This window comes from Colias croceus, chromosome 15 (assembly GCF_905220415.1).
Source record: "Colias croceus chromosome 15, ilColCroc2.1".
NCBI classification, from domain to species: Eukaryota; Metazoa; Arthropoda; class Insecta; order Lepidoptera; family Pieridae; genus Colias; species Colias croceus.
In genome coordinates this window covers 5,077,350-5,100,761 of record NC_059551.1, presented here as the reverse complement: position 1 = coordinate 5,100,761, position 23,412 = coordinate 5,077,350, and the positions used below count along the sequence as shown (strand labels likewise).

The window sequence follows — 23,412 nt, the reverse complement described above, 5'->3', positions numbered from 1 at the left end:
CGCAATAAAAGATATCCTATGTTCTTTCTCAGGGTCTAAAGATTGTCTGTGCCAAATTTCATCAAAATCGGTTGAGAGGTTTTATCGGGAAAGCGACAGACAGACAGAGACAGAGTTACTTTCGCATTTATAATATTAGTAGGGATATAGTATTATGGTAAGTATCTATAACTATTCCATATTCATAAATTGCATCATAATGTCCTTACTGAATAATCAAAAATTAAATAAAAACTAGAATTACCTACTCAATAAAGAAAATCATATTGTGTATTTTATATACTATTTATACAATACGATACAATACGTATTCTAGAGGGTCCTACCTAATATCTTCCAATTTTCTACGAACTAGAAAGAGCACAATAAGCATTAATCAAAAGTTTTATTAAGAAATCTTTCTCAATTTCCATTCCATCCTTCTGTTCTGTAAGGAATCTTTCTTACTTATATACCTAGATAGATACTACGTACCTATAGTTATGAGTAGGGCCGGATTAAATGTATTTACATATTATATTCATTTGAAATTGTTTTCGTAATCTATCATGGTGTCCACAGTAAAATATATGTTATTTAGATCGTGAAAATTCTGGTTTTATTTTCCATATTTTTCCATTTTTTAAATGAAAATTGAAAATCCATATTCCAAAAAATATCAATAAATGTATCCATATTTTTATCAGCGTCTCTAAAAATTCTGGCAAAACCGCTCGCACTACCTACGCATCCGTAGGAATGCGCATTATGTCCGTATCCGGAAAAAATTAACAACGTGCTGTGTTGAAGATTAGAAGGCGACATAGACGTACCCTTTATTTTTTTTTGAGTGGGGAAATCTTGCATAGATACCCACGGCCTCCGGGGAAAGGGCCGCGGGTTATGTCGGATTCCTACCGACCAAAACCCCACTGTGTTCCGTCAAGCCACATAAACGACGGGGCCACGGGTATAGGTAGAATTCGTCCGTGACCCCATCAGCACATAGACGTACCCTACTAACTTGCAGAATTATGCAAATTTAAAATGCTCCAATCACATCCTGTGATCACAGTATATGTTATGTTATGTTGAAAGATCATTCAGTCAGTACTAAGCAATATTATCTACGTCCAAATAGAAAACGTTTCAAATGAAAAAAAAAACACAGCAATTTAAATTTTTGTCTAGCGGAAGTTTAATAAAATGGTAATTTTTGATTTTTTTCAATAAAAATAGTTATATTAAAAATGTTGTTACTTACTTACTTTTTATTGCACATATTTTTCATATTTCGAAATTAGTAATACATATTATTAGGGCCCGGATAAATTTTATCCGGGCCCTAGTTATAAGTAGGTATATTCGTCTAATTTAAGATAAACACATTTAAAGATATTGCTTATTTATTATTATTTAAATCTTTCATATTATGCCATGCTGCCTGTAAATGTAATTCATAAATTGCAGTCTGACCTAAGCCCTCGTAACTGAAAGGGATTTTGTGTGTGTAAAGATGAGCTGATGATAATGATGTTACATCTCTTTCTTCGAAATCTACAGACACCTTGGAAAAAGTGCCGACATTTTTCTCATATTTCATAATTTTGTATGATGTTTGTGGTAGATTTGCGGTATACAATAATAACCCCATAAATAAGTCCCAATTGTCAATTGTTTTCAGGAATGAAAGAGCAACACTTTTTATTTTTAGTTTTTTAAAAACCTGATTTAACCTTACAAATTAATCGTACGATGATGCGTGTAACTATTTATGTACTTCAATCACTCTTCATTTTACAATATTCAGTTTATTAAAACGACATACAAATACGTTAAAAACTAGCATCTTCCGTGACTTTGTGGTAGGTATCCTTAGGGATTTCCTGAAATCACTGCAATCCTCGTTTCCCTACGACTAAATTGTATTTTTTTAAATTTTTTAATGATCGGCTTTTTCTATGATCAAAAAAAATCATATGGAGTTCAAAGGGTTATTGATAAATTCGTTTTTCTTTGTTAAATCACTTGAGAAAGTTGAGGAGTTGCTTATTTATGCATAAACTATTTGTAGGAAAATGCTTAATTATTTTCTATATGTAAATTGAGTGTTTGTTTAAAACATTCTGATAAAACATTTTATCATATTGTTAGAATGCAGTTTCATTTATGTATCTTTCAATCGCTTTTAAATGAATTTAAAGGATTAAAACTTATGTTTTACGAGAATAATGCATGATGTACCATTCGTGTATGTGTGATATTAACATTCATTCATTACTCTTATACCTTTATCAAAAATGTAAGTATCTTATAGTGTAAAATAAAATACAATTTACTGTATGAAAAATTTTATTATTGCTTTTCACTTGCCATCTTAATTCTAGTTCAGTCAGCCGTAAGGACTATAATTAATTACCTATATACGAGTACGTATGCTTACATATCATAATTTTCCATACGAATATTCACGTTCTTGTTGATTGTCATGTCATCATCTACAAAGTAGTCGTCGACCATCATGGGTGTCTTATAGGTCATGTCGTAATCTTTAACAATATAGCTGTCCCAACGCATCTTCATGTCGCAAACTTGTGCCTTGTGGTAAATCTTGACATCTACGAATTTCATGTTTGGGGTGAAGAACTTGGAAACGTCAATGACGCGGTCGAATGGGAAGCCCAGAGGCATCCTGTCGAGTAAAACAGTTGATCTAAAGTCAACAAAGTTGTCTTTACGGTATTGTTCAAAGATGTTCATATCAACGTTGTCTACTAATCTCAATGGGGTCACGATAATGTACAGCAACATATCCATACCACCAACACGTCCCTTGGGAAGTAACAACCTTGTGGGGAAACCGGTGTGGTAGTTCTTAAGATCCTTGAAGTACAGATCTTTGTAGTCAGTGACACCACTGAGCTTGTTCCAGAAATCTTTGGTTCTCATTCTATCGCCGACTACATTGTGCATGTCCTTGGAGTCTCTTACAATAGTGTTCTTACCAGTGTTGATTTTGTAATAGAAAGTGTCAAGTTCAACGAAGTTGTATCGGTTCTTGTTGATGTCAATCAAACGGCCCAAATGATCTTCTTTCGGACCTAAGAATATTCTCACAATGCAATCTGCGGTTTTGTCAGATACTACGTCAAAGCTGACCTTAAATTGTTGGTGATTCAGACGACGTTTACGCACAAAGAAGGTCATGTCAGATTTGCTCTTTTTTAACTCATCCTCATTGAGGATAACGGCGTTGGTCATGTCCATCAAATAATCGTCAAAGTAAGTTAACAGCTTGTTAACGACAACGTTTTCGATCTTAACTCCTGGGAAGTATACATCTTCATGTGTGTAAGATGGCAGACGCGACTTGAAGAGAAGGAAGGAGTAAGAGAGGCGTTTCTGCAGTTGATAGAAGACTGGATCACGCAGAGCAGTCTGGTAGATATCCAGAACAGTTGGCACCACGAAGTACCTGTCAAATTGAATACAGTTAATTAATTTTTATTACGGTATTTTTATAATTACACAAAACGCAATGATACATTATCATTGACATAAGTTTTATATAAGCACAATAATATAATAGTGATTGATATGAAACCATGGAAATTATAGCAGAATATTTGTCTGTCTCTGTTCATTTAATGATAAGTATTTATTATTTAGGTATTTTGCTTCGACTTACTTGTCAGTGAACCAAGTGTTGAGACCAACGATCGATTTCATCATGATAAGCATGTAGCGGTAAGCCTCAATGTGATCTGTCTTCACGTCAAATCTATCAACGGCGCCATAAACGAGTTTGCCTAATTTTTCAACGTCATCGGCCTTTTTAAGGTCGTATCTGATTCCATCAATCTGAAAATACATATATGTTTAAAACCCATTCGTAAATTGAACTTTAATATTTATTTAATATTTAGTAATTATAAATAAAATGATGGTGTTCGTACCTCGATAAAGCCCTTAATGATAGCTTCGTTGATAATTTGTTCATAAGTTTCAACAAGATTTGTAAAACCGATGTTGTTGTCCTTAACGATGATATGATCATCAAATCTAGTTGGGAAGTGTGCTCCGTTGCTCATCATAAGCCAAGGCCAGTATCCTTTTCTGATTGGTCGGTTCCATGAAAGAACTGGAATATCTCCTAGGCCATTAGAAAGACGTTCCAAGTAGTAACGGGCAAGGATCTGTTGGTACACATACATGGTCATTTCCCACCGTCTGTTGATGAACTTGGTGTTGAAGGTATCATCCTTCATCCAGAATGGATAGTCAACGTGGAAGTAGTAGTAGTAGGTGTTGAGACCAATATCTTCAGTGAAATATCTTAATCTGTCTTCGTCATTCATGTTGACTCTCTTGTCGAAGACATTCTCATCGATTATGTAAACGTCTTTGTCTGTCTTTTTGATGCCATAGAATTGGCTCAATGATCCATCAAGAATGCCCTTTTTCATTTTAAGCAAGTAAGCTTTCTGGATGACATCGGCACGCACGAAGTAGTAGGGGTAAATTTCATATGGAGGCGGAAGGACTATTCCCTTGCAGTCTTCGCGGTGTCTGACGGCTACGGTTAAAGCATAAACGAACATGCCTTCGTTCAAGTACATGCGCATCCAGCAGGCGGTCTTTATGAATGTGTCAAAGTCCTTTGCGTAGTACAACATGTGGAACATATTGACCACTTCTTTCAGCTGACGGTCGACGTGAAGGGTGAACACTTCACCGCGAGGAAGGAATCCCGTTTTCATGTTGTTCAGGAATTGCTTGACTACATCTTTTTTCTGAAAATGATTTAAAATTGGATTAGCGATTTGGTTGTATCATTCAAATAAAAAAAAAAAATCTCCAATGTGATACGCAAACAATCTCAAATACGATACGTATTAGGCGAAGTAACTCACAAAGTCGTGACCGTTATTATAAATCAGTATAATAGATATGAAATATTTTATCAAACATCCTACAAGGGGTAAGGAATATTATTCCATATTTCCTGCTGTTAGGTGTTCCTAACAGCAGGAAATATAGGTTAGAGAATAGAGACATCACATTTTTATTAACTCACCATGTAGAAGTCCACATTTTCTTCAATAGAAAAACGTTGACCGATGTCAATTATTTCCTTGTATGTAACGGGTTCTAGGATGTGGTTTAATAACTTGAGAATGAAGAATTGACGCTCCTTGATATCCGTGGACACTGAAAATAAAAATATTTACGTGTAAATATTTTTTATGTTAGGAATAATAAAAAAACATTTTTGTTTCTTGACTTCGTCTAACAATGAAAGTACTTAAATAAAAAAAAATAATTATAAAATAAATTAAATAGAATTTTCAGAGTAACATTACACCTTTTAAATTTTAAAGTAAATCAAACGTCCATCGCAAAATCGCCTATCGATTACCTAAGATCCTGTTCTTAAATCAAGTCTTTATAAAAACATTGCAATAAACTTAAGCAAACATTTAGAACAAAAATCAAAACTATCTTACGTTTGTATTCACCCTTATTGTCAATGACGTCACTCCCTGGTACCGCGCCAGCCAGGGCTAAGCCCAGCACTAAACAGAAAACCACCTTCATCGCTGTGGGCTTAATGCTAACAATCAACCATTTCATTCCCAATATATACCTTTCTTTTAACAACTAAAATTGGCCTTTAACCCTTAATCAGCTCGATAAGTATAAGGCACCTTTCATTGTTTCATAGTTACAAATGTAAATAACTTATCACCGTGTAATTTTAAATTATCTTTTCACATGTTTATAAACATGTATGCACTTATTAGTTCACGGAGGCAATGACTGTTATGAATTATTATTATCAAAAAAGATACCTAAACGAAACATTTTATAGGGATAAAAACTGGTACCTGATTTTTAGTATATTAAAGTCTAAATAAAATCTAACAATTTACATATACCTACGTACAAACCATAACCGAAATCAAAATTGAATAATATCTACCATTCATAAGTGTATCTAAGCAAATTTTAGTACTAGTATGTTCATAAATATGTTTTATGATGAACATAGACATAGATACTTATTGATTTACCGATGGAATCTATGCATAAAATTAATAACCTTCAGGCAAAATTTTAATAAAATATAAGCCGTAAATGTATCGGAAATTAACTTATTAATAACCTACTAGAGCTAATTTTAATCTGGTACTTTACATACGAACAATGACGTAGTAGTATATTATGTACAGTAGTTATAAATTCAAGGGATTATAATAATATTTCTATTAATCTTATAAGATCGATGATTTATGGCCTTAGCACTATTATTTAAAATACTAAATAATTATATCTAGTACTAACGCCATAAATCTGTATTTTATAGCTAGGCACTAAGTAAAATATTTTTGCAAGGTATTTTAAATATCACTTATTGCTGATTTTTCAATCCTTAGTTAAAAATTATTTGTCGAATAACGTATTAAACTACCATTTCAAAATGTATTCAAATTGCCTGTATTTGACTGTTTACAGGTGAAATTTAAATATTATAAATAAATAAATAAATAAATAAATATTATAGGACATTATTACACAAATCGACCTAGTCCCACAGTAAGCTCAATTAAGGCTTGTGTTGTGGGTACTAGGCGACGATAAATATAATATTTAATAAATACATATATAGATAATAACACCCAGACCCAAGAACAAATAATTGAGTTCATCACACAAATATTTGCCCTGACCGGGGATCGAACCCGGGACCGTCGGCTCAGTAGGCAGTTACTTTACCACTGCGCCAACCGCGTCGTCAAAATCGTGTAATACTTTATTGGACGGGTATAAGTTTTAACTAGCGATTGAAAAATCGGCCCTCAATATGATTAACAGTGTAAACAAACATAAATCAGTTATGATACGTCAATAATTATTGGAATTAACTCTCTTTTAACGAAACTTTTAGCACGCTATTGTTATATTAGCTTCACGTCCTGTTTTTATGTAACATTTAGAAATGTCACTTTCAGACTTGATTTTGTCAGCTCTTACAGACGAATTTAATCTTTAAAGATTTAATGAAACAATTTTCCAACAAATAAAACATCATTGAAATCTGTTCAGTCGTTGTTTAGTTTAATTAGCACCACTTTTTTATTTAGATAAATAAAAAAAGATACATACACAAAAACCATATTATAAAATTGATCCGAAAGACTCTACACTCTACAGACACACTCTTTTCAATCTTACCTTCTAGTAAGGATGTTGGTTTATTATTTCGCAAAGCTAAAGGTGTATAAAAAAACGTATAAACATATAAATTTAAAAATAAAACGAAGAAAAAAGAAATTAAAAGTAACATCAAAATCTTTTATTACTCAGATAAAAGTCATATCTTCAAGAATTTTCGTTTTAGGTCAAGTTGATTTCATCACGTACCTATTTTTACTAACGCGTCTAGAAATACTAGCAGGAAATTTCTGGAAAATTTGTATTCAGGTTCACCCTTTTACCAATATTTTGTATCAATCGTTTTACCTACTTACCATCCTTTTGTCTCAAAAGTTTAATCTTAAAGTATAATAATATGTAATAACTATTCTGATCTTTGTATAAAGTGAAAAGCAATTCATTTTAAATTCTTTCATAATTACACTGCTTCTAGATAAAGCATAGGCTTCAGTTTAGATACATATCTTTACACTCGCGGCTTCTCCGTCGCCATTATATAGCTTGAGATTTTATCATCATGTATTATGCTGAAATTTTCAACAAGATCACGCACGAAACATTCAATAGCCATATTGCATATCAAACGTTCAGAATTACAGCTTATGTTCTATTTCATAAATACAAGCTCGGCGAATCCACGGGCATAATCAATTAAAACGTATACTTTAAAGTTTCATTCAAATCGGTCAAGTAGTTTTTACATAAAGAGTAACAAAAATTATTTCACACTTCAATCATGCATATATATATATCTTAAGAGTAGGATATAACAGACAACCCAATCTTTATTTTCTGTATGTATATAAAAATAGGTATTGATCAAAAGCTAGTTCGTTAAAATTTTTAACACCACCGTTGCTCAGCTCAATTATAATAATTGATATAGATCACAATTCGATTTGTTACCTTTCGCTACTTTCATAATATTATTCATGAATACTATGACATCATCATCAATCATCATCATCATCATCATCAATCATCATCATCAATACATATAATAAAATTGTAGAAAAGTGATGTCTGTACAATGAAAATATTAAAAAAAAACTTAGCAGGTGTTATTATTAAATCGACCCTGAACCCAAAACTGTAGTTAAAAATTTTTTTGTCTGTTTGTCTGTTTGTCGGTTTGTCTGTTTGTCTGTTTGTCTGTATGTTCGTGCACGCTAATCTCAGAAACGGCTTATCCGATTTAGATGCGGTTTTCACTAATATATTGTGGTAAGCTTCACTTAACATTTAGTGTTTATTTCATGTCAATCGGTTCATAAATAAAAAAGTTATGACCATTTAAGTAATCACGGCGAACATTTGCTAAGGCATTCTATACATGAATAACTTTATTACGTAAATTATGTAGTTACACTAAAGTTATTCCTTGACATGTCCAGATGATCATATCGAAAGTACCGTGGGGGGGGGGGGGATCAAAGGACCTTTATTTAGATTTTTGCTCATAAGTCTAAAACCTGCACAAATAGCATTATGGTTACTTCTAGGTAAATTTTCTACATAAAAATGTCTTTCAAATTATGTCGTAGGTATTGTATTTTTAACTCCCAACGCAAAAAGTCCGCTATGTATGTTTGCGTATCCGTCTGTGCAACCGTAGCTCGCTAACGGGTAAAACGAATTAGATACGTTTTTTTTTTTTGTTACATTAGTTGTTCTTAGATATACTTAGTGTATCAAAATCGTTTCATCCATTTATTATATATAGGGGTAAAAGTGGGAATGGAAAAAATGAATGTTGTCAGTTATACCCAAGTGATATATCAAATGAAAATAGACGACCTGTCAGAAACAATTAGTCAAATTTTATCAAAATCGGTTCATCCATTTATTTTATATAGGGGTAAAAGTAGGAATAAATAAATTAATTTTATCAAATATACTCAAGTGACGTATCTAATAAAAGACATGACGTGTAAAGTACAATAAGACATATTTTATCAAAATTGGTTCATCCATTTATTGGATATAGGTATAAAAAAATTAATTTTGTCAAATATACCCAAGTGGCATATCAAATGAAAGGGCATGACATGACGTGAGAAGTATAATGAGGCATAGGTATTTAATCAAAATCGGTTCATCCATTTATTGGATTATAGCGGTAAAAATGGGAATGAATAATCGAATGTGGTCAAATAATATACTCAAGCGGCATATCAATTGACGTCTGAATTACAATTAGTCATGTTTTATCAAAATCGGTTCATCTGTTTATTAAATATAGGGCACCTTAGGGGTGATATAGTGGGGATAAATAATCCAAATGGAGCACCAAACGAAAGGATATGATGTTTACATATAGGTACAATTAGACATGGTTTACATCAAAATCGGTTCTGCCATTTACTAGGGGTAAAAGGGAAAAGTTGAAAGTCTGTGAAAGTAGAAGGATATGGGAGCGGGAGGATAGCCATACCCTGGAAAGGAGATTGCCCAAGTGACTATGGCACTTGGTATCGCAATCAAACTTATTGTGTCAAGATGAAATATAGCTCAATTTAACGCTTGATGTTAGTACTTTTAGAAACGATTAAAGTTTTTATATAAATAAGCCGCAGTTAGCGACAATAAAAATAAAACAATAGTTTTATTCAACACTTCAAAAAAATACTTTATCGAGTTTAAACTAACGATGAACGTTAAGTTTTACATTTATTACATAGGTAATATTTCAATTTACAAGACAAATGTGAAAAGTAAATCGTAATAAACATTACCTATTTCAAAATAAATTACGTCGAACATTGCGTCGAACACATTCATTCAAGATTCATTTCAAATGGAAACTATGACATAAGACGCAGGACGCTTGCAAGAGAGATAGATATATGTGTCAAAACAAAATCTTTTACTTTTATTTCTATTTATGTGGTATAATTATTACGACTTAGTAGTGATAAATATGATCATTATAAATATAAATAGGAATTAACAATATCACGAACACGTGACACAATTAGTATTTTACCGATTCCATATGTGGTCATACAATATGTTTCAAAACACAAACTTTTTATATTATTTCAATTTATCCGGTATAATTAAGACTTAATAGTGATACATATGATCATTACAAATACAAATAGGAATTAACAATATCACGAATACGTGGCACAACTCAAATTTTACCGATACCACCCGTGGTCATCCAACTTTTGAACTCTTTTGTACCTAAGTTTTTTAGCTCAGTTTAGTAATACATTTTAACAACAGTTATTTTGTGTTATTATTTATTTTATTTCTTAACTGTAAAATAATCTGTAAGTACTTATAATTTAGTTGTTTATGGTAATACGTGTTTCAAGACGTGTTTACTCAATAATTGTGTATTAAGTAGTAACTACTATGCAGTCACTATTCCACGCGGACGAAGTCGCGGGCACAGCTAGTGTTATAATATGAGAGAGTCCCATTAGATTATTCTCTGAGGTAGGGCCGCAGATCAAGAAACAATATTTGTGATACAAAAAATAGCTTTTCCTTTTAAAATAATAATTTATGGTATATTGTATTAAAGGTAAGTCTTTCGCATTATCAAATTTCTTTTAATTATAAAATTTTACCATCAAGTTACTAAGATAAATTATTACAGAATTTAATTGAAAATTTTCTCTTGGTACGTTGTATATAAAAGCGTTTTATATAAATTCTCTGAAGCGACTGTAAATAGGTACCTACGTTGTTTCATTATGGTGAATACTCAGAAAGTGTTTGTTAGGTTAGGTAGTTGAATAAAAAAGAGTGAGTTTATAAAGAAAAAATAACTTCTTTTAAAATTCCATAAGTGAAGATTTGACAATCAAATATGTATTGATTTTTTAAAGATTTCAATGTTAAAATGATAATTGTATGCATTGAGCATTATAAAAAAAATGTTTAGCTTCTTTACTCCTTCCCTTCATTATATAAATATATAAAACTCAAAGGTGACTGATATAGTGATCTATCAACGCACAGCCCAAACCACTGGACGTATCGGGCTGAAATTTGACATGCAGGTAGATGTCATAACGTAGGCGTCCCCTAAGAATGGATTTCCCGAAATTCTTGCGGGAACGGGGAAAAACGGGGATGCACGTACAAAGTCGTGGGCGGAAGCTAGTTATAAACTAAAAGGTTACCAAGTTTCGTACCGCTTCGTGTAAGGGATAGATAAATACGTACAAATATAATTGAGGTTATCATCAAAACAATAGGTAATTACTTAATAGGTTAAGAAATAGATTCATGGTAAGAATAAAGAACAAGTATGGGTGTCCACTTCTTTAATTTCTTTGAAAGAATCACTGAAATAAAAACAAGTTTTGTTGGAAAATAGCCGTTTATACATATTTAGTTAAAAAGTTATTGCAATAATATTATTAGTTCGGACAGTTGACTGTATATTTTTAAAATTCAAAGATAAAATTCAAACATATAATTCTATCGATGGATGAAACATAATTAAATATTATGTCCTACAAAATTTTATTTTGTTCTAAAATAATAAAAATGTGGTACAAAAACATTATAAATTTTTTTATCAAAAATTGTCTTCAATATTAAATGTTTATTTCTAAATTAATTTAGCAGGATTATTATTTACTATAATTGTTATGTGTGCATATACCTACTATATGCGTGGAAGAGAGATAAAATAAAAAATAAAAGATGTACATAGAAATAAATATCATTCTTTATTGCATTCTATTTTTATAAAATTATAACATTGCATTCGTTCATTTAACTTATACTAGTTCATTCTAGGTATACTACGTGAAATCGCTGAATTCGTCGTCCATAGGGTTATTAGCTTAGAAGTCAAACATGTTAACATCTCTGTCGTGTTTGATGTTTACATCTACATCTGTGTAGCTGTAGTTGTCGTTGATAACAGTTTTGTCAAACATGTCGTAGTTCTTGAGCACGTATTTGTCCCAACGAGTCTTCATGTCACAAACTTGTGTCTTGTGGAAGATCATAACATCCACGAATTTCATGTTAGGTGTGAAGAATTTGGTCACGTCAATCTTGCGGTCGAATGGGAAACCAAGAGGCATCTTGTCGAGCAAGACTGTAGATCTGAAGTCAATCATGTAGTCTTTGCGGTTGTTATCCAGGATAGATAAGTCGACGTTGTCTACAAGTTTCAAAGGCGTGACGATCACGTACAACAAGCACTTCATACCACCAATTGTACCTTTAGGTAAGATCAGCCTTGTTGGGAAGCCAGTGTTGTAGTTCTTAAGGTCCTTGTTCCACAGATCTTTGATGTCTGTGATGGTGTCAAACTTCTTCCATAAGTCGTTGGTCATAATTCTGTCACGCACAAGGTTGTGCATGTCAATCGAGTTTCTGACAATTGTGTTCTTTCCAGTGTTGAGTTTGTACAAGAAGGAGTCTAGCTCAACAAAGTTGACGCGGTTTACGTTGATATCCAGTAAGCGGCCAAGATGGTCTTCTTTAGGTCCTAAGAATATTCTGACAACACAATCAACTGTTTTGTCAGACATGATGTCGAATGTCATTTTGAATGGCTTGTGGTTAAGACGACGTTTGCGTACCAAGAAAGTCATGTCAGATTTGGCCTTCTTTAATTCATCATCATTCCATGTGACGGCATTGGTCATATCCATAAGGTAGTCATCGAAGTATGTAACCAGCTTGTCTACAACAACATTGTCGATTTTAACGCCAGGGAAGTAGAGTTCTTCGCGAGTGTAGCTCGGGAGGCGCATCTTGAAGAGCATGAACAAGTAGCAGAGACGCTTCTGCAGTTGATAGAAGACTGGATCACGGAGCGCGGTTTGGTAAGAGTCGAGAACTGTGGGAGCGACGAAGTACCTGTAAACAAATATAGGTTTATTTCATGTTGAATTATGCCATTTTTTGCATTTTTAAATAGATTAGGTTTTAATGCTTTGTACATTAAATAAATAAGTTAATTAACTAGTATAAGGATTAGGTAATTTAGGTATGGTATGGTGATTACAAGAATTGTTATTATGATAAGATTAATCCATTCATACTTGTCACTTCCGAAAGTGTTCAGTCCAACGACAGATTTCATGAGGATGAGCATGTAACGGTAAGCTTCAACATGGGTGACGTCAACATCATCCTTGTCAACAGTGCCGTAGATAAGTTTGCCGAGGTTTTCAATATCCTTCTGATGTGTCAGGTCAAATCGTTTTCCATTGATCTGAAATAAATTTCATTATTATAGTAATTTAAATTAAAATCCATTGATGATAAATAAAAGTAAAAATATGATGAACTACAAACCTCAATGAAACCTTTAATGATAGCTTCGTTTATGATTTTTTCGTAGTCCTGTACAAGTTTAACGTTTCCAATGTTGGTATTCCTAACAAGGATGTGGTCATTAAATCTTGCAGGTAATTCAAGACCGTTGTGTAATTTCAACCAAGGCCAGTATCCCTTCCTGATTGGTCGGTTCCATGAGAGAAGTTCGATTTCTCCAAGACCGTTAGAAAGACGTTCAAGGTAGTATCGGGCAAGGATCTGTTGGTAGATGTACAGAGTCATTTCCCATCTTCTGTCCATCTTCATGTTCAACTTGTTGTTAACATCATCCTTCATCCAGAATGGATAGTCAACATGGAAGTAGTAGTAGTAGGTGTTTAGGTCAATATCTTCAGTGAAGTATCTTAGCCTGTCTTCATCGCTCAAGTAAACTCTCTTGTCGAATACGTTTTCATCGATGATATAAATGTCCTTGTCGGTCTTTTTGATTCCGTAGAAGTCAGCAAGTTTGGAATCCAGGAGACCCTTTTTCATTTTAAGTAAGTACGCCTTTTGGATGACATCCGCACGGACGTAGTAGTATGGGTAGATTTCATAAGCAGGGGGGAGAACGATTCCCTTGCAGTCATCACGGTGGCGCACGGCGACAGTTAAAGCGTAGACGAACATTCCCTCGTTGAGGTACAAACGCATCCAGCAAGCGGTCTTGATGAAAGTGTCGAAGTCCTTAGCGTAGTACAACATGTGGAACATTGTGACTACTTCTTTGAGTTGGCGGTCGACGTTGATAGTGAACACCTCACCACGAGGCAAGAAACCGAATTTCATCATGTTGACGAAGGTCTTCACTACATCTTGTTTCTGTAACAATAGCGCAAGTGTTATAGATTTGTCATAAGTATTATTTTATATTTTTTTAAATTCATATTACAAAGTAGTATTTAGTGAATCTTTTCCATGATAATATTGGTTTGTTATTAAGATTTTTTTAATTTAAAATAGCATAACAGACAGTTATAAAGTTAAGTTTCTTGAGAAATTATTCAATAACAAAGTTCAAGTTTTTGTCAAAATACATCGACACAGGTAAAAATTGTCCTTAGTTTTAAATCATTTAACACATTAACTTACGCCATATAAGTGCACATTGTCTTCGATCTTGTAGTTCTTGCCAATTTCTTCAATGTCCTTGTACATGCATGGTTGGAGGATGTTGTTCAGCAGCTTCAGTATGAAAATTTGCCTTTGCTTCACATCCCAGTTAACTGGAATAAAAGATAAAATATATATCGATGTTTTAATAAATTATTAATTAAAATTATTTACTATTACTTGGAATACAATTCGATGAAATACGTCATAAAAAGTATTTGATTAAAAACTTATATAAATTAAATATTTTCAAATAATATTCTTCAAAGGTATCTATTGGAAATTCTGATATTGATCACATTGGAAAATATAAAAAGAAAAAAAATCATAATTTCCAAGAATCATCATTTACAATACTAAAACACTGAAAATGAAGTAGAAAAATCATCGTTGTAAATCGCACATAGCAAATATAATAGAGTTTTTGCTATACTATAAACAAATGTAAATTTTCACATACAAACATTTCGCATAATATACTTTTACTGTAAACAAATATAGTTATAGGTAATTTATAAAACTTCTAAAAATATCTTTGCTTTTTTTCTAAAAAAAAACTCATAGGAATTAATGTGATAAATTAAATTTTCTATAAAATAAAACTATTTTGTCTCACCTATTGTGGTATCGTCAGTAATCCCAGGCTTGGCCGAAGCCAGGGCAAGAAGCCCAAGCACACAAATGAGCACCTTCATCGCTGTCTAGCTCAACTGTACCTCGAAGACGAGCACACTGCATTTTATACCTCATCATTGTCCATAACTGACCCCTCAGGTCCATTTTTATTGATAAGTGCAGATAGCAACAATGTGTATGTGTCAATGTTATCTATAAACTTTCTTATTGTTTTATTAGTGCATTATAGTATGCAAACTATTGAATAAGGAAAGGAGAATCTTAATTTAGCACCAGCACCTTCATTGCAACATGGACATCCTCTAAAGGTCAGGGCAATAACTTGCGTTGGTCATGTCACTGCGTTGATTTGTTTTGTTCCGATCTTGTCAGTATTATGAGGATAAGTTGAAAAATCAACATTATCTGAAAACAGTTGTGCCTATTGAATTTGTATTTTATGTGTTATCGCAGTTAGTTATATTAATTGATAGTAAGACTAAGATATCTATCTTGGGCACCTACTATTTATAATTCACCTGTCAACTGAAGAATGAATTATAACTTGAGTAAACAAGGCTTTAATCAATTATTGGGTATGAAAGCGATATTCAAACGAACATCACTGATCTCAGTACACATTTAGGCCACAGAATTGAACTGTAAGCATAATTTAATCATAGGGAAGTGTATATTTTACCCAGTATATTAAGTTTACGTTTACACTAATACTAAAAAGTTTACGTAATAATCGCTCCTTGCCGATTTCGGCTACAGCGACTTCTATGTGTCGTCGTTACGGTGGGTCAACAATGCCCTGTCGAATAAAAAGTTATTCGGCTTATGAATCGAATTTGGTGTTGTCTTTTGGTTGTAGGTTCTTGTTGGTTTTTTTTTGAGAGCAAGTGATTTTTAGGCAAGCATATTGTGTAAATCGATGTGCTTAGATTATAAAGTTGAAGAGTTGATTTAGTTAATATCAGGAACGACTGTTTTGAATTTAACTCATCTTTTTATGTTGGCTAATTCATATCTATACTAACATTATAAAGCTGAAGAGTTTGTTTGTTTGAACGCGCTAATCTCAGGAACTACTGGTCCAATATGAAAATTGTTTTCGGGGTTAGATAGCCCATTTAGTGAGGTTATTAAGTATATTATCATCACGCTAAGACCAATAAGGGCGGAGCCACGGAGGTGAAACCGCGGGGAGCAGCTAGTAGCTGAAATTATATCTTGTGATTATAGATATAAGATGATTGAAGATAGTTTTGTAAGCTTCGTGATAGACTAAGTATTTTATTTTCTATAACATGACCTTTGGCAATAAGTTGGCTCATTAAGAGTGATAAAACAAATAAACAAAATGAGCTATTTTAAATAAATTGCAACAAAGTAACAAGAAACAAAATAATGTCACGTATCGCTAACCTTTGAGTACCTACAGTAAACGATTGTTACGTACTTTGATCATAAAAGCATGAAAGTGACTTGAATGAAATTCATGTTTTTAACTTAGCTTAATTGGCGGTTTTGTTCTTTTCTCGACACTTCTGACTATACAAACTGCGCAATTCAGCATTCCATAATAATTTCCTACGTTTTAATTATTTTCAATCTTTATGATTCATGTGAAATAATTATTACATTGATATTTTTATTTTTATTTCTCTCTAGTCGTTCGTCCCAGATCAACTCGTGTTAACCCGGGATAAAAACATCATATAACATAGCTTAGAGATAATGAAGTGTTCTAATTGTTTAATAATTAATTTTAAATCGGTCCAGTAATTTCGGAGCCTATTAGATTGAAACAAACAAACACTCAAATCTTTTCCATTCTAATATTACTGCAGATTCTTCTTCATACTTACGAACTGAAACAAATGAAAGATATTAGAAAAAGACGTATCAAGATAGTGCGTGAAGTGTAACATCATTTTGTGGCCTCTCGAGGGTTCAAGAGACATGCAGAGATAAATATAAGTAACATGTACGTAAATCATCCCTATTTCGTTATATCGAAATCGTTATATGTAAAGCAAATACCTATATCGTGCTTTTATGTCAAAGAGATATCCTACTAAATCCTGTTGACTGAACCATTTGTACTTAATAAAGTAGGAGTAGTAAAGAGAATCCAATAACTACCACTGTATGTTGCTATTAAACACAAACTATCTGTAAACCCTTTGCAATTTCACGAGGAAATACAAGAGCGTAAAATGATTCCTCGACTAATTTCACACCCTGCCTCTATCAAGTATCATAAACATATCACATCATCCATTGCGCGTTCTGTTCAGAAGGTCATAGAGATTATATTCGTATACTACGCAATGGATGAGTTACGTTCGATTCTATGGTTTTCAGGATATAATGTACGAGGTCATCTCGAAAAGCTTGTGGTAGGTCAATCTGAAACCTCTTAAGCATAGTCAATGATGCAGCGTCGGGGAAGCTTATTGAACGGCACGTAATTTAATTGAAACTGTATCAGAGTGAAGGTAGTCAATTGCATTGTACAGCATTATAAATTAATGGAAGAACATTTTATTTTTAATGTTTTAAGTAATTGTATGGAATAGATAAAGTGGAAGGCAAGGCAGTGTAAGTGTAGATAAAAAAATGTTTTAAAAAAAATAAGTTATAGGAAATTAATATACATATAATATTTATATTTATTTCTTACTAGCTTCCGCCCGCGACTCCGTCCGCGCGGATGTCGGTCTTCGCGTGGATGGTTTATTTATATTATATTATATTTATCCATTTTGAGTAACTCTGACAATTACATCTCATAAATATTTATTGGATCCAAATACGGCTAGGCCTATAATAATACGCAACGTGTGTTCGCGGTTCTACAGAACAACGTCTATGGATAAAACTGAAAAATTAAGATTATTTTTTTTCTTCGTATTTTTTCAGGATAAAAAGTATCCTATTTTACGCCCAGGATAATAAGGTATAATTATACCAAGTTTCATCGAAATCGAACCGGTAGTTTTCACGTGATGTCTTCACATACAGACAGACAGACAGACAGACAAAAAATTTTTTAATCACATATTTGGGTTTGGTATCGATCCAGTAACACCCCCTGCTATTTATTTTTTCAATATTTTCAATGTACAGAATTGACCCTTCTACAGATTTATTCTATGTATAGATGTTTGTTTTATTCTCGATCACACTAGATTGTCTTATATGAATACACACTATTATCATCAATGTATAAGAAGTACTTTTTATGAAGAGTTGAGGTCGACAATATCAATGTTTTTTGTTCTTGTTTATTTTCAAAGAGGATTTGTTCGACAGGAGCAATTAAATGTTTTCTTTGTGTTCGCTGAGTATTATTTCAGAAAGAAAATGAATACAGAAATAAAGGTTACGAAGCAAAGAAATAATATAATGTACTTCTATTTTTATGAATATGAGAAATCAATTTCGTGGGATGATTGAATCAGATAGATATGAGATTTATTATATCAGTGATAATAATAATTTCATGAGGTCGTTTTATTCTTGCTTTTTAGTATAGATCGCTTGCTTAAAAGTGCTTTTACTTTTTGAAATAACAACCAGTCCTATAGTCTTCTATCACATGTCTATCACCGATACTTGTATATAAATATTTGCATTAGAAAAATACGAAATCGAATCACGAAGATACAGTAAAATATTGGAGAGAAATATCAAATTGCACTCAATTCTCACTCTTAAGTGATAAGGCCGCCTTTAGTGCTGTTTTTCTTTTAGAATAAGTTTTGTTTGTATTTTATGTATTTTGGCAGCACAATAAATAAATAAATTGCTTGCAAAACTGTAAACTTACTATTATGACAAATCTAACGAAAACCTGCGTAGGTAGGGTGGCGTAGCGTAGGTGAAGCATGCTTCACCTAGGAACGCTACGATTCGAATAAAAAAATATATTTGTTTTGGCAAGTAGGTAATATCTAATATATTATATTGAAAAAATATAACCTCCGTTATTCTTGCACAGCTGGGTAAAAATAACTATTATATTAACGCATTGCATTTTTATCAGCATGCTATTATACAACTTGCAGCGAGCTCGGTCATTGATCTTTTATCTGTAGAAAAAAACAATAATTAAACATTTATTGCGCGAATTATTTTAAACAAACATGATTACTGAGATAACATTATTCTTAACGAAGTTCAAAATAATGCATATATACAATGTACTTATATAAAAATCGCTCTTTTACACTTGTCACTTAAAAAATTATTTGAGAAACAATAAATAACAATTAGTAATTAGATACTTATTTGTATACTACCTACTAGCCTGATAATATCAAATCTTTCCTCAATGAATTATTAGTTCTGATTTGGTTATTAGTACAATCTATTTAATATGGAGCCTGTATACGTAGCACTAAGTTTGCTAAGTACGAAGAAGCGTCTGATAATAAATATCGTAAAAAATTCATTTTAACTCACTATTTACATTTTAACAGCATTTCAGTGACGTCATCACATTTGAAGACCAGTTTATTGATCAATCTAGACGATAGGTACTCCAGGCTAAATTCAATTTGGAGATAGTCAGGTGACAGGATATGTAGGTCACATCCAAAATCGAATGCTTTAATGTGTGGAATTGGTCATGTTAACGGAAATTTTCATGGTATATTTTCCGTAATAAATTTCGAATCTTTTTTATTTCATACCTTTATCGTTTTAATAGGCTCTTAGATGTTCATTATTTAACATACATACATAAGATTGCTTTATAACTAAGATAAACAGTTAGTTAAACATTAGTAGCAATTCTATTAAAAAATACACAAAAACTTATTAAATTAAAATAATCCAACAAAAAAATGGAAGCAAGAAAATCAAGAATAAGCACTTATCAGTTAATATAACATTATGGTCCATTAAAACACTGAATTAAAAGCACTGTAAAATATTTGGACAGTAATGCAATCTATTTGGTTAAGCTTAGATGGTCATTTCAGCAGTAATATCGTTAGTCTTGGGTTAATGTTCCATCTCGTAATTGTAGATCTTTGTAATTAAGGTTACGCAGTTGTCGACTAAAGTCGGTTAATTATGTCACAAAAATGTCCCTCTATTTCTTCATTTTTATAATTGAAAAATTACAATTGTTTGGGGATTTTGTTATTACTTAGATAAATTTAATATAAACATGTTTTCGTTATATTTCGTATTTAAGATAAAAGAATAGTCAAGTTAGTTAAAATCTTACAAAGGATCAGATCATGATTTATTTTTTATTTAACTGACTAATAATATTTTACAAACATTCCTCTTTGTCAGTGATAAGAGAGGACAAAAAACAATGTGGACTTTCATCATAATGTTGAGTAAGAGAACGCATCAATCTCTGGTAAAAAAGGTGCGGTAATTTCAACTTAGAAAGAAGACATGACAAATCTGTCTCCTGCTTCCTATTGGGTTTCAGAAAACGGAATGGTTGAAGATATTTCCGACATTTTAATATTACCTTTAAATACTTTATGTTATCCATAGTTAATATTATCTATAAATACGAAAGTAACTCTGTCTGTCTGTCTGTTGCTCAATCATCTCTTAACTACTGAACTAATTTGCAAGATATTTGGTATAGAGATATTTTGATACCCGAGAAAGGACATAGGCTACTTTTTACCCCAGGACATAGGATAGGTTTTATCCCGGAAATCCCACGGGAACGCGAACTATGCGGGTTTTTCTTTGACTGGGCGGGCGAAGCCGCGGGTGGAAAGCTAGTATTAAATAAAAACGAATGGATGGTCTTAAAATTCAAGTGAACATCAAAGACAAAATTTAATAGGCTTACTTTATGTGAAAGGAAATCTGTCTGTCTGTGTAAAGGAACTCTCTCTGTCTGTCTTTCCTGTAACTACGAGGGCGAAATCGCGGGCAGAAAGCTAGTTCTTTATAAAGTATAATATGGAGGTGTTAGTTTGTCGTTTAATACAACTTAAAGAAATAATTCTGTGTGGCATAACGGTAGGATGTTTTATTCTATATAAATTATTTACTACCACTTTCCACACTCTGTTTCGGTGTAAGGTTAATGTATGTCGGATTATTATCCTCAAGGCACCTATATTAAGATCGCTTATACTGTAATTAATTGGAATTATTAAATAACTACATCACTTATTATATTTTAGAAAAAGACTTCAAAATATCAAATCTAATATGAAATAAAAGAACATAGAGCTATATTATATTTATTATAGGTAAACCAGAATCTGATGGCAATTAGGGAAATCAAAATTTTGAGTGTGCAACCCTAGGGAAAATGGACTGAACGATCTTGATACTGCTTATTTTTTATTTTGTCCTCAACATCATTAGACACATTACATAAGTGAACAATACTGTACTTAATAATGAGATATCAACTTAATATTATGTAGGTACATACTTACATGTTAATATACATATAACTTTTATCTATGTAATACATATTATTATTATTTACACATACCTATATTTGTATATTCATTATCATTATGCCATGCAAAAATATGGATGTAACGATAATGCAGATCAAAACTAGATTGCTAATAATTTTTTATAAAATAAAATAAAAATAAAATAAAACTATGTTTATTTTCGTAAGTATTAACAGATACACACATTATAAAATTGACTTGGACAGCTTGGACTTGACGAATAACCGTATTGGAAACTCTTATAATAAGTTTTCATAAAATTATATTGTAATCAACAAACAATATTATTATTAGTTACCTACTTATAATATTAATTTTAAGTATCAAAACGGGTAAGTCCAATTTACCAATAAAATATTCAAAATTGAAAATTGTGATGTGTTTGACCCTTCTTCATCGAATGTTTTTCTATACACATTATAAACAACACCTCTTGCTTGTGATCGCAGCGGCTTTTTCGACATTTTCGAAGATTTTTTAGACAAAATCCTAAAATTATTCATCAATTGCAAAGAAGACAAATAATTTGACAACCAATTTGATAGTTGTCAAATAAAATTGCCATATGAAAATCTTTTATTTCTTAAATATAAATATGCCATCAGATTCTGGTAGACCTATACAGAAAATTACGTAACGTACCTTATATTTATTACAGAAAAAAAATTACGTATTACAGAAAATTACGTACACTTAATAAGTGTAAACATAATTTTGTACCTAAATTGAATTTGAATTTGATTTCGGCTCATCTTGGTATCGTGAGAAAGATATCATTAACGCCTTTAGTACACCGACGCGTTCGCGTGCGGCAGCGAATCTCTGCGAAACTACAGCGTAGCGAAATATCTGCGAAACGTTAGTACACAGCAATGTTTCGCAACTTTTTCGCATTGATATGCCATTGTCATTTTTGACGACTGCAGGTGCAGACGTAATTTCAGAATGTCATCTCAGTCAATGTCATTTTTAGCAACTGGTGACACATACAATATTTTTCTTATCGTTTGGGTGAATGCACCGTTTCAAAGATAGTAACTCAAGTATGCGAACAAATTTGGAGAATACTACAGCCAGAGTACATCCCGGTTCCTTCTACTAAAACATGATTGGAAATAGCTGAAGCATTTCAAACAATATGGGGTTTTCCTAATTGCCTCGGGAGTATTGACGGCAAGCATATTGTTATTAAATGTCCACCTAACAGCGGCTCACTGTTCTATTGCTATAAAAAACGATTTTCTACTGTGTTATTGGCAATAGTTGATCCACATTACAAATTTACTTACATAGATGTAGGATCATAATTATGGTAAAGATTCCGATACTAAATATTTGAGAACTCATCATTTTATCAGCTTTTAAAAAGTGGACGGTATCTGAATTTGCCAGCTCCAAAACCTTTGCCAGGTTTCAAACAGACTACACCACATGTATTCATTGAAGATTTAAATTAGAAACCTTTCTAATGAGACAAGAGACGCAGCAATGAATGACAATGATAAAAAAAGATTTAATAAATCATTAAGTAGGGCACGAGTTGACGAGTAGTAGTAAAATGTGCGTTTGGCATTTTAGCACAAAAATTTAGAATACTCTTGAGGCCCTTTGAAACAGATTTGAATAATACTATTAAAATTGTTAAAGCTGCAGTATACTTGCATAACTTATTGCAGATACAAGAAGGTGCACATACGAAAATAAACAATTTTCG

General features: G+C 32.3%; 2 protein-coding genes across 2 annotated transcripts; both read right to left on the bottom strand.

Annotated features, from left to right (window-relative positions):
- Positions 1-2,313: 2,313 nt before the first annotated feature.
- Positions 2,314-5,602, bottom strand: LOC123697700 (basic juvenile hormone-suppressible protein 2-like). The gene is made up of 5 exons (XM_045644231.1): positions 5,487-5,602; positions 5,057-5,190; positions 3,936-4,772; positions 3,668-3,840; positions 2,314-3,454 (listed from the first exon to the last, which is right to left on the bottom strand). Exons 1-5 carry the CDS (start codon positions 5,575-5,577, stop codon positions 2,419-2,421), a joined length of 2,271 nt encoding a protein of 756 aa, XP_045500187.1. The 5' UTR covers positions 5,578-5,602; the 3' UTR covers positions 2,314-2,418.
- A 6,270-nt stretch (positions 5,603-11,872) lies between these two features.
- On the bottom strand, positions 11,873-15,351 carry LOC123697699 (basic juvenile hormone-suppressible protein 2-like). Its single transcript, XM_045644230.1, has 5 exons — positions 15,230-15,351; positions 14,593-14,726; positions 13,480-14,322; positions 13,224-13,396; positions 11,873-13,038 (listed from the first exon to the last, which is right to left on the bottom strand). Exons 1-5 carry the CDS (start codon positions 15,306-15,308, stop codon positions 12,009-12,011), a joined length of 2,259 nt encoding a protein of 752 aa, XP_045500186.1. The 5' UTR covers positions 15,309-15,351; the 3' UTR covers positions 11,873-12,008.
- Positions 15,352-23,412: the final 8,061 nt, after the last annotated feature.

What these genes read in the sequence shown, in the direction of transcription:
- LOC123697700 (XM_045644231.1), bottom strand. Translation starts at nt 5,577, where the DNA reads ATGAAGGTGGTTTTCTGTTTAGTGCTGGGCTTAGCCCTGGCTGGCGCG. An exon ending in AAAATGTGGACTTCTACATG is followed by an intron (nt 4,773 to 5,056) that starts GTGAGTTAATAA and finishes AATCATTTTCAG; the next exon opens with AAAAAAGATGTAGTCAAGCA. An exon ending in TCATTAAGGGCTTTATCGAG is followed by an intron (nt 3,841 to 3,935) that starts GTACGAACACCA and finishes ATGTATTTTCAG; the next exon opens with ATTGATGGAATCAGATACGA.
- LOC123697699 (XM_045644230.1), bottom strand. Translation starts at nt 15,308, where the DNA reads ATGAAGGTGCTCATTTGTGTGCTTGGGCTTCTTGCCCTGGCTTCGGCC. An exon ending in TACTGACGATACCACAATAG is followed by an intron (nt 14,727 to 15,229) that starts GTGAGACAAAAT and finishes CTTTTATTCCAG; the next exon opens with TTAACTGGGATGTGAAGCAA. An exon ending in ACAATGTGCACTTATATGGC is followed by an intron (nt 14,323 to 14,592) that starts GTAAGTTAATGT and finishes CTATTGTTACAG; the next exon opens with AAACAAGATGTAGTGAAGAC.